Source organism: Amblyomma mixtum, chromosome 8 (assembly GCF_055824585.1).
Source record: "Amblyomma mixtum isolate Tamu chromosome 8, ASM5582458v1, whole genome shotgun sequence".
In the NCBI taxonomy this organism is placed as follows: domain Eukaryota; kingdom Metazoa; phylum Arthropoda; class Arachnida; order Ixodida; family Ixodidae; genus Amblyomma; species Amblyomma mixtum.
In genome coordinates this window covers 55708559-55726889 of record NC_143019.1, presented here as the reverse complement: position 1 = coordinate 55726889, position 18331 = coordinate 55708559, and the positions used below count along the sequence as shown (strand labels likewise).

General features: G+C 47.7%; 1 protein-coding gene across 1 annotated transcript in view; it reads left to right on the top strand.

Moving 5' to 3' along the window:
• The window catches only part of LOC149332507 (BTB/POZ domain-containing protein 3-like), a 71691-nt gene extending 53789 nt beyond the window's left edge, over nucleotides 1–17902 (top strand). The window contains exons 3-5 of the mRNA XM_089555791.1: nucleotides 9631–9952; nucleotides 13783–14339; nucleotides 16103–17902. Of these exons, the coding sequence (XP_089411917.1) occupies nucleotides 9631–9952; nucleotides 13783–14339; nucleotides 16103–16635 (1412 nt within the window). The 3' untranslated portion in view covers nucleotides 16636–17902. The remainder of the gene's footprint in view (nucleotides 1–9630; nucleotides 9953–13782; nucleotides 14340–16102) is intronic.
• Nucleotides 17903–18331: the final 429 nt, after the last annotated feature.

Below are 18331 nucleotides of genomic sequence, written 5' to 3'. Positions count from 1 at the left end.
GGGAATGTCTTCGCATACGTCTCGCTTCACGCGACTGTGAGCACGGGACGAGGTCATCCCTCAGATGACAGAAGCTGTGCGGTGACACAATTCCATTCGCTGGGTCACTGCGATTCGCTGGTCATCCGCCCGCTGGGAAAGATCGCTCACTTGTAGTAAATTATGCCAAAAATAAAGAGGGGGAGGGAAGGGAGGGCTAGGCATATTCGTTGATTGTGCGGGCCCAGTTGACCACCTTAATATCACCATTTCGACCCAGTTGACCCCCCCCCCCACCCTTTTTTTCCTAAACGAGATTTAATGCCTCACGGCATCACCCTGGAGACGAAGTTTTTTACAGCTCATTGCGTATTCCACCCTACATTAGCCCTCCTGCACGCATTTCACTCCGCCTTGGTCATCCCCTGCAAGTTTCCCGTCCACAGACTCATACCACAACGTTTGCTGCATCATTCTTTCCTCGCTCAGCCAAAGACTGGAACGGCCTTCCACACGATGTCGCTGCAACCACCTGTCCATCTTCATTTTTGAATTGTATAACTGCCATATTTAACGAATAACATCTTTGTACATAAAGTTTGATTCTATCTGTACCCACCCCTTATGTATTACCCCCTAACAGGGTGTCTTTAAGGTAATAAAGTGAAGTTTTAGACTGTCTATAGAGTGTCTATGGACTTCTGTCTATAAAGTCTATACACTCTCTATAGACAAATCCTAGAGAACAGTCTGCAGGCAATCCTAACGCCATAAACAGTCCATAGACAATCAACAGATTCATGGCCATACACTTTAAGTATACTTTTGTCTATAGACAGTCTATAGACTGAATATAAAAAAAGCAATATCTATAGGAAGTCAATAGAGCCTATAAGAAGTGTATAGACTGTCTATAGACGATGTTTATAAGGGCAATGGGCGAAAGTGTGATGAAGGATGCAGTAATGATTGAAGTAATGGGAATAGGTTGTCCGATTTTATGAAGTCCAGTACTGAGCGATGGTATGCTCCCTACGTCCAGGCAAAATATGAAGCAGAGTTGCGCGATGAAAGACCCGCTGCCTTCAGGTGCCGGATCCTTGTAGACTTGCGAGCAGGTCAGTCCCACAGTAAATGGTGAATGTCGGTTTCAATGTCCTCGCGTTTACATTCTCTTCATGCTTCCAGCTTTTTTTAACCCAATTTCTCAGACATTTAATTCCTTCCCCCGAGTTTAGTTGAGTTTGTTCCATTATAAAAGTGGTTTATAGACAGTCTATAGACTTCTTACAGACTCGCATGCAACGCAATTTAGATAGACGTGATCGCAATTGCCTGCACCGAATTCGTCTGGACGTTGCCTTCACTAAATTCTACTTCCATAAAATTGTTGCATCAAGTAGCCCTCTGTGCCCGACATGTGGTGTGCGCGAGGATCTTCAGCACTTGATCTGCCGCTGCCAAACCTTTAATCCCCACCGCAAGGCACTGTTAAGTGATTTAGGACTTCGTCAGGACGGCCCCGTGCACCTGGAGCATGTCCTTGGACCCTGGAGTGATGCGACTTCGGCTCCGCGAGAGACAAAAGCATTCTTAGTTTTTCTTAGGGACACGGGTTTAGTGGCATGCTTTGATAATCACGTGTGTTTGTGAGTGTGTGAGTGTTGAGTATGCTCGATGTCACCTTTCTTTTTTCCCTTTTTCTCTTTTTCAACCTCTTTCATCCTCATCTGGAGTAGCATGCCAGGCGCATAACCAGGCAGACCTCTCTTTTATTCATTAAAGTTTCTCTTTCTCTCTCTCTCTCTATTGCCTTCCTATAGTATTTTTTTTTCTATTCCTAGTCTATAGAAAAAAGTATACTAATAAAGTTTATGGCCAAAGATCTATAGGTCGTCTATAGACTGTCTATAGCATTTGTGTTGCCTATAGACTATTCTCTAGGATTTGTCTGTAGAGCGTCCACTTTATAGACAGAGGTCTACGGACAATCTATAGAGTGTCTAAACATTTTGTAAGGGTTGTAAGCCGGCAATTTCTTTCCCGATCCCTCCCTTCCAAAAGCATTGTATTTCGCTATTAATCGTATACGTATGTCTTTTTTATGTCGCCGCCCACCTTTGTCAACTAACTGTGAAACGCTGTTTATATAGGTAACCAGAGGGGGTTGAGAGAGGCACACTCAATAATTCTGGACAAAAAGCATTTTTGAACGAGAAAGAGTTTATGAGCGCAATTCTTTCATATATTGTAAGAGTTCACTATAACAATCGCTGTATTCGCAGATCTCCCGTCGGCAGGCTTGAATTTGTTTATATTAACGTTTTTGCTACCGTCAACAGCATTGCCCTTTCCTTTCTATGGCAGTACTAACTGCACGAACAGAGCGACGGAAACACTATAAAAGAGAGATTTTATTACGCATCGGAAGAATGGACCATTACCTTCAATATCTCTGTACCAGTACCTAACAATTTTCCAGTTTTCAAAATTTTTGTCCTAGAACGTCGAACATGCAAAAGAGCGCACAAGACATAAACGACTTCCCACTTGCGGAAGTGCACGTTAAAGAACCCCAGGTGGTCGAAATTTCCGGAGCCCTTCACTAAGGCATCCCTCATAGCCTTAGTCGCTTTGGGACGTTAAACCCCATAAACCAAACCAAACCGAAAAGAATGGCGTAAGAACTATAACAATGTAGTCTCTTATTCTGGCTTTTGTCCATGATGATCCCGTCCATACTTCCTTTTTTAGGGGGAGGAGGGAGGACGTAAACTTAGGAAGTTTCATATGCCATATGGTGTCATATGGAAGTGTTATGTGTCATATGCATAGGAAGTGTCATATGCGCGAACATGAGTTTGTTTGAAAAATACGCGAATTCGGACAAATTTCGACGGAGGCGAAATTCTAGAGGCCCTTGTTCTGTGCGATGTCAGTGCACGTTAAAGAACCCCAGGTGGTCCAAATTTCCGGAGCCCTTCACTACGGCGTCTCTTATAGCTTTGAGTCGCTTTGGGACGTTAAACCCCATAAACCAAACCAAACCGAAAAGAATGGCGTAAGAACTATAACAATGTAGTCTCTTATTCTGGCTTTTGTCCATGATGATCCCGTACATACTTCCTTTTTTAGGGGGAGGAGGGGGGACGTAAACTTAGGAAGTTTCATATGCCATATGGTGTCATATGGAAGTGTTATGTGTCATATGCATAGGAAGTGTCATATGCGCGAACATGAGTTTGTTTGAAAAATACGCGAATTCGGACAAATTTCGACGGAGGCGAAATTCTAGAGGCCCTTGTTCTGTGCGATGTCAGTGCACGTTAAAGAACCCCAGGTGGTCCAAATTTCCGGAGCCCTTCACTACGGCGTCTCTTATAGCTTTGAGTCGCTTTGGGACGTTAAACCCCATAAACCAAACCAAACCGAAAAGAATGGCGTAAGAACTATAACAATGTAGTCTCTTATTCTGGCTTTTGTCCATGATGATCCCGTACATACTTCCTTTTTTAGGGGGAGGAGGGGGGACGTAAACTTAGGAAGTTTCATATGCCATATGGTGTCATATGGAAGTGTTATGTGTCATATGCATAGGAAGTGTCATATGCGCGAACATGAGTTTGTTTGAAAAATACGCGAATTCGGACAAATTTCGACGGAGGCGAAATTCTAGAGGCCCTTGTTCTGCGCGATGTCAGTGCACGTTAAAGAACCCCAGGTGGTCCAAATTTCCGGAGCCCTTCACTAAGGCATCCCTCATAGCCTTAGTCGCTTTGGGACGTTAAACCCCATAAACCAAACCAAACCGAAAAGAATGGCGTAAGAACTATAACAATGTAGTCTCTTATTCTGGCTTTTGTCCATGATGATCCCGTCCATACTTCCTTTTTTAGGGGGAGGAGGGGGGACGTAAACTTAGGAAGTTTCATATGCCATATGGTGTCATATGGAAGTGTTATGTGTCATATGCATAGGAAGTGTCATATGCGCGAACATGAGTTTGTTTGAAAAATACGCGAATTCGGACAAATTTCGACGGAGGCGAAATTCTAGAGGCCCTTGTTCTGTGCGATGTCAGTGCACGTTAAAGAACCCCAGGTGGTCCAAATTTCCGGAGCCCTTCACTACGGCGTCTCTTATAGCTTTGAGTCGCTTTGGGACGTTAAACCCCATAAACCAAACCAAACCGAAAAGAATGGCGTAAGAACTATAACAATGTAGTCTCTTATTCTGGCTTTTGTCCATGATGATCCCGTCCATACTTCCTTTTTTAGGGGGAGGAGGGGGGACGTAAACTTAGGAAGTTTCATATGCCATATGGTGTCATATGGAAGTGTTATGTGTCATATGCATAGGAAGTGTCATATGCGCGAACATGAGTTTGTTTGAAAAATACGCGAATTCGGACAAATTTCGACGGAGGCGAAATTCTAGAGGCCCTTGTTCTGCGCGATGTCAGTGCACGTTAAAGAACCCCAGGTGGTCCAAATTTCCGGAGCCCTTCACTAAGGCATCCCTCATAGCCTTAGTCGCTTTGGGACGTTAAACCCCATAAACCAAACCAAACCGAAAAGAATGGCGTAAGAACTATAACAATGTAGTCTCTTATTCTGGCTTTTGTCCATGATGATCCCGTACATACTTCCTTTTTTAGGGGGAGGAGGGGGGACGTAAACTTAGGAAGTTTCATATGCCATATGGTGTCATATGGAAGTGTTATGTGTCATATGCATAGGAAGTGTCATATGCGCGAACATGAGTTTGTTTGAAAAATACGCGAATTCGGACAAATTTCGACGGAGGCGAAATTCTAGAGGCCCTTGTTCTGCGCGATGTCAGTGCACGTTAAAGAACCCCAGGTGGTCCAAATTTCCGGAGCCCTTCACTACGGCGTCTCTCATAGCGCGAGTCGCTTTGGGACGTTAAACCCCATAAACCAAACCAAACCGAAAAGAATGGCGTAAGAACTATAACAATGTAGTCTCTTATTCTGGCTTTTGTCCATGATGATCCCGTCCATACTTCCTTTTTTAGGGGGAGGAGGGGGGACGTAAACTTAGGAAGTTTCATATGCCATATGGTGTCATATGGAAGTGTTATGTGTCATATGCATAGGAAGTGTCATATGCGCGAACATGAGTTTGTTTGAAAAATACGCGAATTCGGACAAATTTCGACGGAGGCGAAATTCTAGAGGCCCTTGTTCTGTGCGATGTCAGTGCACGTTAAAGAACCCCAGGTGGTCCAAATTTCCGGAGCCCTTCACTACGGCGTCTCTTATAGCTTTGAGTCGCTTTGGGACGTTAAACCCCATAAACCAAACCAAACCGAAAAGAATGGCGTAAGAACTATAACAATGTAGTCTCTTATTCTGGCTTTTGTCCATGATGATCCCGTACATACTTCCTTTTTTAGGGGGAGGAGGGGGGACGTAAACTTAGGAAGTTTCATATGCCATATGGTGTCATATGGAAGTGTTATGTGTCATATGCATAGGAAGTGTCATATGCGCGAACATGAGTTTGTTTGAAAAATACGCGAATTCGGACAAATTTCGACGGAGGCGAAATTCTAGAGGCCCTTGTTCTGCGCGATGTCAGTGCACGTTAAAGAACCCCAGGTGGTCCAAATTTCCGGAGCCCTTCACTAAGGCATCCCTCATAGCCTTAGTCGCTTTGGGACGTTAAACCCCATAAACCAAACCAAACCGAAAAGAATGGCGTAAGAACTATAACAATGTAGTCTCTTATTCTGGCTTTTGTCCATGATGATCCCGTACATACTTCCTTTTTTAGGGGGAGGAGGGGGGACGTAAACTTAGGAAGTTTCATATGCCATATGGTGTCATATGGAAGTGTTATGTGTCATATGCATAGGAAGTGTCATATGCGCGAACATGAGTTTGTTTGAAAAATACGCGAATTCGGACAAATTTCGACGGAGGCGAAATTCTAGAGGCCCTTGTTCTGTGCGATGTCAGTGCACGTTAAAGAACCCCAGGTGGTCCAAATTTCCGGAGCCCTTCACTACGGCGTCTCTTATAGCTTTGAGTCGCTTTGGGACGTTAAACCCCCATAAACCATAAACCGTTGAGGATCATGATTCTCGAAACAGATGTGAAACAAATTGCATTGGCCCTTAGCACTGAGGGATGCAAACGGCAAGTTATGTGTAACATAAAGTAGCTACGTTACACTACGATCTGTTAAAACGAGAAAAAAAAACACTCGGGCGGGAAAGAGCTAATGGGCCCCTTCAGCGGCTTGGAGGGTCTCTTTGCGTATTACTTCGCAGACACCGTAATTCTCTACTTTACATTAAGATATATCTGGGAGTTCTCATGCCGCTCCTGGAGCAGTGGTGCAGCGGTTAAGCGATGTTCCACTGCCCTGCATTGGCAGGTGGTTGTTTCAAACAGAGCCACCGGTGGGGCTTGTGGGACCAAGGTTGCTCTCCCCGAACAACATCTCGCTACCAATCATTAATTTAACTGTCACCTGCCATGGTGGGCAGTTTGCTCACTATTCGGTGGGTAGGTTGCCACCTGCCGCAGTGGACAGGTTGCTATGACGTCACAAAATCACGTGACCTAGCTGGCAAGTGGGCACCAGCTTTTTCGGTCACAACGCCGACGCCGGTTTTTCTGCAGAACGGGAGCGTTAACGCTATCGTGTCAATAGAGTGTTTTAGCATAGCGTTAGGGTGATAGCGATCGACCGTAATGGAAATTACGTTAGCGTGCTGCAAGCAACTTACCCTCGCAGAGAGTTTTAGTATGGCGTTCCGAAAGCGTTAAGCGCAATATGCGTCATATGGAGGCGAAAGGTTTTTTTTAACATGATTGCCACTGCCGCAAATTTACCAGAATTTACCGTTTCAATGTTTTACAGCCAATTAATACAGTAACGCTCGCTTCCGCCCGCAAAATGTTCTAACAATTCCTCTGCAATTAAAATTCTGTGAAATGAGAAACATACGCTAACGCTATTTCCCCGTTAGCGTTCTGCGCATGCGCACTCTGGACCCGCTATTCCGGTAAGACCACAATCACGCAAAGTCCGCTGTACTAAAACTCTCTAATGACACATCCCGCTGCAGAATGCACAATGTCAATAAACAATGCACAATAAACATTCAAAACTCTCCACACCTCAACCCATGACAAAGTTATGGCGATGTTCACGGAAAGTATCTGCGTACGCGCGGAAATTGAAACACTCAGTCACCCCGGCTTCGAAAGTTTTGTGCAAGCGCTTACCATGTAACACTCGCTGTCCTAGATTCCTTCCCTCCTAATTTCACTGCCTCCCTCGCCACACGCTTTCCTATTTAGGCCTCTTCTCTCACATTTTTCCCCATTAGCGGCGCCGACCTTTCCCGGAATCCCCCCGCGGGCGAACAAATGGGAGCAGACTGCAGCGCCAATTTGCTCCGAAATCCGTTGGAGCGGGCACGCGTCCGCATCACGTTTTCGTCGCGTCCTCAATCAGACGTGAGCGTCACTGTACGGCCACCGCAAAGAGGTCCCTAGGGAGTTTATCCGAGAGAGTGTCCACCACAGCGCTCTCCCTTTCGGGAGAGTTTGGGGCACGATCCATTTGCAAGGCCTGTATAGTGTGCAGTGCGCGTTACAAAGCGCGGCTTCGTTGTGCAGCTAGCGTAGTACGGTCTAAGAGTTTGCGTCACGTTGATGCAGGTCGGTCACGTCCGAGCGACTTACAGCTTTTCTACGTGTGCCCTATTAAGCCTCGCTCTGCAAAAGCTGACGTAGTTCGTGGCGACCTCGACACTACTCTTCGTTTAACGAGCGACGTTATGAACCAAAAAATATAGTGCATTGCGCCCTAAAACTGGTGATCACGCAAAATCTTGACGCCTGTTTTGAAACGACAAACAACTCTTTGGGCGAGCGCGAACGCTAAAGGCCCGTTTAGCACTTAAAGTGAATGCCGCACCTGCGAGACCAGATGCTCCATCAAGAACCGCTTACTGTCAAGAGAATGAGACAACTGTGGGTTGGAAATAAAAGTTTAAAAAAAGAATCTTTAACAGTTTTTAATCTCTATTGGACGGAGCAGTTGCAACATCTGTGTCATACCTTCGTCTTCCTCTCCCCCAAAATTCCTCCCCCCCCCCCCCCCCCCCCCCCCCCCCCCGTTTCTGCTGATCTGGGTCGCTTGGCCATATAAGGAGCCTGTGAGTGCAAACTTTCCGGACCATTCGGAATAGGCGAATGCTGGAGTCTTAAGTTACAGGATGTACAGTGGCAGTCACAGCGGCGACGTTTACCCCAGAGATAGTTACATTTAGAACCACCACTAGCACAGAGGGAGCCGTGCTTAGTCAATCAAGAAACTTTTATTCACTTCTCATGTTGCTCTTTCGCAAGCTCCCATATAAGCATGTGCATTGTATCGAGGCTGTCCTCTCCTTCGTCTACTAGCTCTTCCTGTTCATGCCAGTTGACTTGGGCATCGTGGACAACCTGCACTCCAACGTCCACTGCCGTGGATGCGGTGTCCGCTATGCGTAGCCATTTTTACGGTGTGCGCATATAAACCCATGGGTGCTCTTGTTCTCATCCGGGTAAACTTGGGCATATACTCTATTTAAGTACACCGCATTGCTAAGAGGAAGAAGTGGGCATGGGCAGGGCATGTAATGCGAAGGCAAGATAACAGCTAGACCTTAAGGGTAACGGAGTGGATTCCAAGCGAAGACAAGCGTAGCAGTGGGGGAAGGGGGGGGGGGGGGGAGAAAGTTAGGTGGGCAGATAAGATTAAAAAATTCGCGGGGATAGGGTGGCCGCAGCTGGCAGAATACGGGATTAATTGGAGAGATATGGGATATATGCGTAGTCATGCAGGCTGATGATGACGATTGTTATCCAATTGAGTCGTTCGAGCGCGGACGTGCGGACAAGGCAAAGAGCAAACGCTGACATCAAATTCATTCCATGCATTCATTCAAAGAAACCTAAACAGAAGAGGCTTTGTGCATATGTTTAAGAATTACTCCTGCGTTCATCACCATGTAGAGCTTCTAGACTAGGGTGATCAAACAGCCGCAGGGGACAAAGATCTGTGCTTCCCCTCAGAGGTATACGCATCTTGGTTGTGTTCATCATGCAACAGAAAGGAGTAATAAGGGAGTAAGCTTCTTCTAGCGCATTCCCTTTAAAAAAAGATGTGCACTATAGACGGACACAACTAAGAACGAAGCGGCTTTTCCCCGACAAAGAAAGAACCCTCTCCAGCCAATGGCGTCGGCCGATTCTCATTGTCCTGCTAGCGTCACAATGCAGGGAGTGGCAGATGAAAGGGGACAGTCCCACCCTCCATAGTCGGTGATAGACCCCTCTCTCCATTGTGGCACCGCTCCCTGCATTGTCACCCTAGCAGGGTCATGAGAACTGGCCGACGCCATTGGCTGTAGGGGGGTTCTTTGACGGGGAAAAGCCGCTTAGTTCTTAAGTTGTATCCGACTATAGAGGACAGCTTACTCCCATTTTACTCCCATATAAGCGTATTCGTGTTTACAGTGGCCAGTCTAGAGTTCCTCAGCTGCTACAATCAAATAACCATGAAGGGTAGAGGCTATCCGGCTAACCTTAGAGATGACCTGTGTGTGGCTGTGTCCACTATGCAGGCTGCAGCGAGCTGGCGCACGCAGGCAGCAGCAACAACCCCCAGGGCCCCCGTGGGGCCCGCGGGGACGGCGGGGGCGCCATGGAGGCCGACGGTGAGAAGGTGCTGCAGCGCACCTCGTCGCTGCTCCAGAACAAGGCCTTCACCGACGTCACCTTCATCGTGGGGCCGCCGTCGGCCTCCAAGAAGTACGTGGGCCACCGCGTGCTGCTGGCCATGACGAGCCCCGTGTTCGAGGCCATGTTCTACGGAGACATGGCCGACAAGTCAAAGGTCATCCGCATCGCCGACATCGCGCCCATCGGCTTCGAGAACCTGCTCAGGTGAGGGCCGGACGAGGCAGGAACACGTCATGGCCGCCTTGCTTATGAGAGAAACTTTAATACGCGTTTCAAGTTTACTTTGTTGGTTCAGGTGGGTGGGTTGAGGCTAGAGTTCGGCGCGGTACGATGGCTACCATGATGGCTGCCGATCACATGGTTAAAGGGAAACTGCAGCACTTTTTTGAGAATTTCGCGATATTCAAGGATTCAAATCTATATAGGCTAGAGGTAAAGCATGCCAAGTGTTTTTGCACTAACATTTAAAATAGTGACGTAATCGACGATTGAATTTTGCGTTTCTCCTCAATGCTTCGAAGGAGTGCAGGGAAATTCAGCGTGACGTCACGGAAATTTCAAATTACAGCTGCCGTCAGCCGCACCCTCCCCTGACGCTTAAGATGCCGCCAAACGACTCTCGGCATTGTTTGTCTTAGGTGGCGTTGGTTTTTTCCTTCAAAGCAGGCGTTTGTGCGTTGGAAATGTACCGATACCTTCGATGACGTCATCATACGCCCCCCACTTGGCGTTGTGCGCTGCGGAGAAGCTTGAAGAGCGTCCGGATACTAATCGGCGATTACTTCACTATTTCAAGTGCTAGCCCAGAAAGGCTTCGCACGCTGGACCCTGCAAGTTTCACACAACCCTATTAAGCTCGTTGATTTCTAAAACCTATGCAGTTTCCCTTTAATACGGGCTGCCAAGAGTGGCCATTACGTTGGACAGAGGATATCACGAGGAGCGGTCCGGCTGTCCCAAAAATAGAGGACATAGTGTGAGTTGTGAGTAAATTGAGACGACTGTCAATCAACGCTTCAGTAGAGAGCAGACTAACCAGCCACAAACTATAACAACTATAATAACAAACCGGGGAGTGACGGGAAAATAGTTGGCGACAACGATGAATATTCTCTGGCCCCTTCAGATGTGTGCCCGTAAGCGGCCACGTAGCGTGCGGTCAGGAGAGCTCTCTTCACAAGCTGTTTTATTAAAATCCTCATCGAAAAAAAAAAAGAAGTCTCGTCGTTCATAAAATTGGCCTATTGGCTGGAGGGAAGTGACGCCACCTGACCGGACGTGACGTCACTTCCGGTAAAGGCATCACCAGCTTCTAATGCTATCGCATTGGCACCACTTAAGGTAATTAGGCGTCCCTGTGAATTTTTGTCAGAACAGAATGCGATGGTGTCCCTTTATGGGTCGACTGAATTGAAACTGTAATCTGACGCTTTGTGCGAGTTTGTAAAGCACACTTGGTCATGGGGACAACGCGAAAAGGACGAGGGCACTTCAGAATAAGCGACACTTAAGCTCCGCCTTAATGGCATGACGCGATAGCGGTATGGGTCAATTCCCATATGTGCAGAAGGTCATTCTTCACTTTACTACTTTACATTGATAGATCCCTAGGAGTCCTCATACCCCTCCTGGTGCAGTGGTGCAGCGGTTAAGCGATGCGCCACTGCCCTGCGATGGCAGGTGCTCCCAGTGATTGGCATTGTGCGACTCAGGTTGTTCTTCCCGAGCGACCAATACGACCAATCATTATTTCTTCCACATCACTGCAGCGTAAAGAAGACGAGCACAAAGGAAGAAAACACTTACGACACGGACAAACGCTGCATTTTGACGTGCAAAGATTCTAGGAAAAAGCAAAGATCAAACTGCACGTGAACTACTAGAAGCGTACCATATAAAGATAAAGGGTGATTTTTGTGTAAGCGATACCTCTATTCATTTGTACAAAGCGGAATGTGATCTTTTCTCTGCCACACGATAAGATGTATCTGATGTATAATGTATCTTTGTTATTCATGGCATGTGTACTTTCCTGCGCGCATTAGCAGCGGAATCTTTATATTTCCCATTGCTGGCGAAATAAAATCAGTTGTGAGTGCAGCGTTTGTCCGTGTCGTAAGTGTTTTCTTCCTTTGTGCTCGTCTTCTTTACGCTGCAGTGATGTGGAAGCAAAGTAACCAACTTGCCCAGAAGCTTGTTTTACTAAATCATTATTTCAACAGCCACCTGCGAAAGTGGGTAGTTTGCTCACTATCTGATGGGCAGGTTGTGATGACGCCGCAAGAGCACGTGACCGAAGCGGGCCACATGCCTCCTATAGGTTGCTCTCTTGGGACGACCTGCTAGAGCCATGCCCGCGATTTTTCGCCCAAAAGGCCGACGCCGACAACGCCAACACAGGATTTTAAGGCGGAAGCCTTTAATGCCTCATCGTTGTAAGCAGGAGCTGTCGACAGAAATGTCACTCTTTTCAATTGGTCGAAATGGTCGTGACGTCACAGTGCGCGAATTTCAAACGGTGCCAATTGTACTTTGGCTAGTAACCATGCAACCAATTAAAGGTATGGTATAGTGATGCTCCAAGTAAAACAAATAAATAAATAAAACCGAGGAGGAAATAGGTCGAGTTGGGGAATCGAACCAGGGTCTCCGGAGTGCGAGACGAGCACGCTAACCACTCCGCTATGCCAGCCCGATGGTTTGGAATGGACAAAGACTCGTCTAGTGAATACGGCGACTTCTTTAAAGCGTCAGTCTACTCACCGAGATGAGTGTATAAATAATGGCATATTCTGGTAGTTGGCACCCTATAACATCAATAACGAGGGGTCTTCGCCCGGTTTAGGCAGGAATTTATATTTTATTTCGGCTTTAAAAGTCGCGTAAGAAAGCATGGTGGCGACCCCAAACGTTCATTTTGTTCAAGAAAGTGGTAGTCTTTTTTTGTAGAAGCATAAGTGAATATACTACGTACCATTTGTATGCCCCAATGTCAGAGAAACGCACGTTTTGTTCTAGTAAACTGTAGAAGGCGTACCGCTCGCTTTTTCTGTAAATCACATGAATATCTATAGTTACACGTCCGCAAAACGCAGGCACATTCCCACTTTTAGTTCAGCGTATGCTAGCAGAGACGCAAAAATAAACTCAGCCTATAGTGGCGCCATCTGGTCGTCAGGACGGGAACCATTGCTGTAAACAAACCGACTCTCTACTTAAGCCTAGGAGCGGCAGAATCGTCACTCTAATTATTAAAATAAAGCAAATTTATCTCATATGTTTTCTTAGAGGCGAGATGAGACGAAGCGAAAGACAGGCGCCCCATTTATGGCCAGTGAACGCACTGAAAAAGGCAGCAACAACGAGAATTCAGTCCGAAGCGAGAGGACCGGCTTTGACGGGCGCCGCCATGTTTGTCGCCGCGCGGCGGAAATCCAGATGGTTGCCAGATGAGACTACCATCTCATACAGATGTGTTCCCACATTAATAAATTCTATTTTAAAATGTTCTACCGCACTCCTTGGCACCACAGCTGGCTAAACGGTAATTTGAGTAAAGAGCTATCGGTTGCCGCAAAGAAAATATGGTCGATAAAATTCAGTAGACTGACCCTTTAAGGCGAGGTTCGGGTGTCCAGCGAAATATGCAAGACAGATACATTCCCTTTCCTCAAAAACCAATTTACCGACGAGCAAGGCGTAGAACCGAATGGGCGATGGCGTTCTGTGGACTCCCTGGCAGCGTTGCAAGACACATCAGTGACACAAGCAGCAACACCGCGCCTAAGGCTTTCGCCTCACCGCGCCTAAGGCTTTTGCCGCACCGCACTTTAGGTCAACAAAGCGCCGCCCTGAGTTTTTTCTGGTAAACGGGGAATTTAACGATATCACTCTACCGCGTTAAAACGGAAACAATGCAGTGCTTACTGACGGTTAACTAGGGAGACTGCTCGGCCCTCGTAACATATTCAGTAGTGGACAAGCATTCCACGTAGCTGTGGTAGAGCCCATGCCCGTTCCATCGGTCGTCCCAGGTATGCGTACACGGACAACCTGAAGCTCCAAACGGTGGACGACGCCATGCTGACCGCGTACGCGGCCAAGAAGTACATCCTGCCCCACCTGCTCAAGGACTGCTTCGCCTTCATCGAGAAGCACGTGACTCCGCAGACCGTGTGCCAGGTGTTCGAGTTCGCCCAGGTGATGGAGGCCTACCCGCTGGTGCACCAGTGCCTCAACATCATCGACCGGCAGACGTACCACGTGCTCACCTCGAGCAACTTCCCCAACGTGGCGCTGCACACCCTGGAGACCATCGTGCGGCGCAAGTACCTCAACCTGTACTCGGAGTACGCGCTCTACTCGGCCGTCGTCCAGTGGGGCCAGGAGGAGTGCTCGCGCAGGAACCTCGAGAGGGACATGGACAGCGTGCGCAGCGTCATCGAGACGGTGCTGCCGCTCATCCGGTTCCTGGCCATGAGCCCCGAGGAGTTCTGCAAGGGCCCGGCCAAGAGCGGCCTCCTCTCCAAAGAGGAGTGCTTCTCGGTCTTCATGAACATGGCCATCCCGGGGATAGTGCCTCTTCCCAAAGGTCAGTGCCGCGTGGCGTACTCCATAAGCACCGATTGTAGTGGCGCGTCGAAGAACACGGAAGACCTCGGGGCGCTTTAAATGCGAAAACAACGGATTCCTCATCGGGAATAAGATGAGTCGCCGGAAGCTAAATTCGCTGAGTGGCTGGAAATGAAGTTGCCAGACCATAGAGCATTTTCATTGGCGTTAGGCAAGCGACGTCATTATACCAGTAGTGACGTCACTTTTGGTAAAGGCATCAACAGCTGCAAATGCTATCGCACTCACAACGCATGATGGGATTAGGCGTTCCTGTGAATTTTATTCACCACATGATCGAGGACGTCCTAGTGTGATTAACGAATAACTTGTTAAGAGGTCCAGTATTAAACCATCGTTTCCGAGCTATCTATAGTCGGATACAAGTCAAGAAAGAAGCGACTTTCCCCCGTCAAAAACCCAATTCCAGCCACTGGCGTCGGCAGGATTTCATGAGCCTGCTAACGTTAAAAAGCAGGGAGTGGAAGATGAAAGGGTATAGTCCTCTCCCTACATTGTCGGGGATAGTCAGGTTCTTGAGAATCTGCCGACGCCATTGGCTGGAAAGGGGTGCACAAGAATGCTGGAAGGGGGTCCTTTGACAGGGAAAGACCGCTTTTTTTCTCGACGCTGTAGTAGGCTTTAATGATATAACGAAGGTGAAGACGACCGAGGATGTGCCTTATCTGTCGAGTACGACAGGCCAGTAAGCTTCAGAAATTTTCTACCATGATAAAAGAGGCAACGAAGGAGAAAGACTGTCAACCTAAGAATGCTCTGCGAGCTGTGCACAACGCTTTACCACATAGCTTAGTATCACGCCATACTTATATGCAGAGAATACGTTAGCTGTGACATCTGCGGAAGCTTGTCAATGTTTCGGTTGTAAGCATGTCCTCCCTCCTTCTCCACACAGAGCAACCGCTAGCCTGCGTGAGACGCTGAACCTGAGCTAACGATCGGCATTTTGAATCCTGTTCTGGCTCCATAATCAGAGAATAGATTTCTTGGCTTTGTCATTTTAAGACCATTGACAGACCGCGCACAAGTAAATTACGCAAGGACGTCGAGGTTTTGAAGCCACTGAAAGATTACATGGGTCAATCGGCGCCTGAGAGAGGGGATACTCCGCAAGAATGCCCAGGCTGCGAGAATACGCGAGGTTGTGGAAGTGCACAGACGGCACCTGTGTTAACTTTACCTAAACGCATATTTCCATTTTGAAAGGACTCTGGGGACAACTTAACTTTTATCTTAGGACAATTTGATTGTTTAGCTTTTCGGGCTCTGCTTACCTTCGTTCAGCAGCCAAATACATACTTATTGCTGAAAAATTTGCAATTGAAGTAAGAATCCTTCAAACTAATAGCATTTGTGACGACGTCCGGAGTAATTAAGGACTTAGCGATCATCGTTTGGCAGTGAATTACGGTACGGTTCAGCATCAGAGATCCGCACTCCAGAATCCGCTTGACACCATCGCATGCTTGCTTGTGGAAAAGGCTTGACTCAGCAATACCCGAGTTATGTTGTTTTCATGTCTAGCTCATAAAAGCTTCGTTTTCAATTAAGGTAACGTCTTTGTCAACGCAGCTCGATAATCAATCGATATAGATCAACTTTTTATTATAGTCCTTCGAAATGTTGATGATACCTGCCAAGACTCAAAAGATGGTGTGCTTCCATTCTAGTGGCCAGCATGCCTCGTGATTAATATACATTTGCGCTCATTTTTTTGTGCAGGCGTGAGCATGGAGGGAGCCAAGAGGACGTCCCCACCCGAGCACTTTGTGGCCCGACGCTACCAGGCCGTGTCTTTCCACGCGCCGTCGCGTCCGCTTCGGCTGTTCGGCCTCAAGTTCACCGTGCCGACGCGGGACGTATTCCTCGTCGGAGTGGGCTTCCCCGTCCGCCAGGACCTCGGCTCGTACAGCGTACGACAGCCCAAGTTCGACGGCCAGCTACGATGCAGCTACAAGGTGCAGGAGGACCGGCGAGAACGGGAGGAGCTCGACGTGTCCTTCTCCCTGGCCAAGGACAAGGACGTGCGCATCAAGTTCAAGAAGCCCATCTTCGTGCGCAAGGGGCTCGAGTACGAACTCGAGCTTCAGCTGAGCTCGCTCATGAGCGATGATGTCATCGTGCCCTCGCTCAAGAACCGGAAAAAAGAGGACACGGTAGAGGGCGTGACGTTCCAGTTCTCCGCCTTCCAGAGGCCACACATGTCCAACGTCCTGGAGATACTCGAGTTCTCTGACTTGCTGTTCTACTTCTGAATCTGCGCGTTTTTGGGACTCGGGAGGTTTCGGGGGCTGTTAACGCCAGTGGTCTTGTGAAGTCCCGATCGTTCTTGGCCAGCGCTAACGTGACCGAACTGCCAACTGCCTTACTTCCAAAGCCCTCTATGAGAGAGTTGAAGCTCTATAGATTAGCACAGTGGGCCCCGACAAGATTTAGTGCAAATGAGCACAATCAGGAGCGGCGGGTGTCTTGTACCGTAACTCAAGGCTTCACACAACACGGCAGAAGCAGACATGCTATCTTTAGATACATCGCACACATACAAAGTAACAATAAGGTGCGTAGGCACTGCGATACTTTACGGACGCAGATGTCCTATCCTGTTGTGAGGAGAGATGATGCACTGTCTGCAATCCGCTGCCTGGGGATTTAGGTTCCCTTGCGATGACGTTGAGATCCATCAGACACGCGGCAGTTGCTGCCCTGGCAGAGTGGCATATCCTTGCCAAACCCTCGGTTACTGATGACTTCTTTGTTCCCTGTCCCGCGAATGCCATGTACGTCTTGTACAGTACCTGCGACAAGCACGCTAGAGTATCTTCGCTTGTTTATTAACCTCTCAAGACAGACGGGTGGCCTAGGACTTGCACACATTCAGAGGTACACAAACAAGATTGTTCTCGAAGACGTTACATAGGGCAAAGCAGTAGCTTTATAACCGCTTTCATCCACCGTATAATGTTGAACCGGCGCTCGTACACAAGCAGTTTGGAGAAAAGAAAGGGTATATGGTGTCAACAATGTGACCCCTTAGTGTGCCTGCCAGCGGCACGAACAGAATAATTGCACCCTAGTTAAGTATACAGGTACTACCGCGTAACCCTGCCTTAAACTTGACATTTAAGTCGCTTGATAGGTATGCCTTATGTATTTTCATCGCCGCTGATAACTGAAACATTTTTCTCTCCTTTGTAAAGACTGCTTGGGAAGCAGTGTCAAGACAGAAGTGCGCCTTACAAATACAAGCTGACCGGCTCTTCACGTCGCAGTAGCGGCGTTGTGTCTTCCAGGTGTAGAGCTTTCTAAAAACACTGCGGACACTGAGAGCTGACGCCTGCCGAGATTTCTGGAACTAGACCTGACAACGAGCAATAAATAGGAGGAGAGTGGCGCAGTCTTTATTGCTAGCGTTCCACGTAGACTGGTCTTCATCGGATTAGGCGGTCACCGTAAAAAAAAAAAAAGAGAGAGAGAGAGAGAGAGAGAGAGAGAGAGAGAGAGAGAGAGAGAGAGAGAGAGAGAGAGAGAGAGAGAGAGAGACTTCCTAACGTACGCTTCGTTACGAGAAAAGTTAACCTTTTTTATGTTAGAAATTAACGCCGGCCCAGTTCTCATTTGAAAGCACGGGGTGTTTCTTCACCAAGGTGTGAAGCTTCGGACAAGTTACAGCTTGGCTTTTAAATACACGCCCAGTCTTCGCGACTGCTGATTGTGCCATGACTTAAGCAGTATACTTCCGGGTGGGCTTGGCCCGGTCTCCAGCACAATATTTCCGTCAAAGTAAATCCTGTGGTGAAGTTCGCCTATCACTAAAATTTACATCCCCAACCAAAGAGACATCAGTCGAATGTTTTTCTTTGAAGAAGAAACCTCGAACGGCCGAGAGAAGCTCGTCGCGTTTACTTCTGTAGTGTGAGAATTTGAATCAGTACGATGTCTACCCCAATCCCA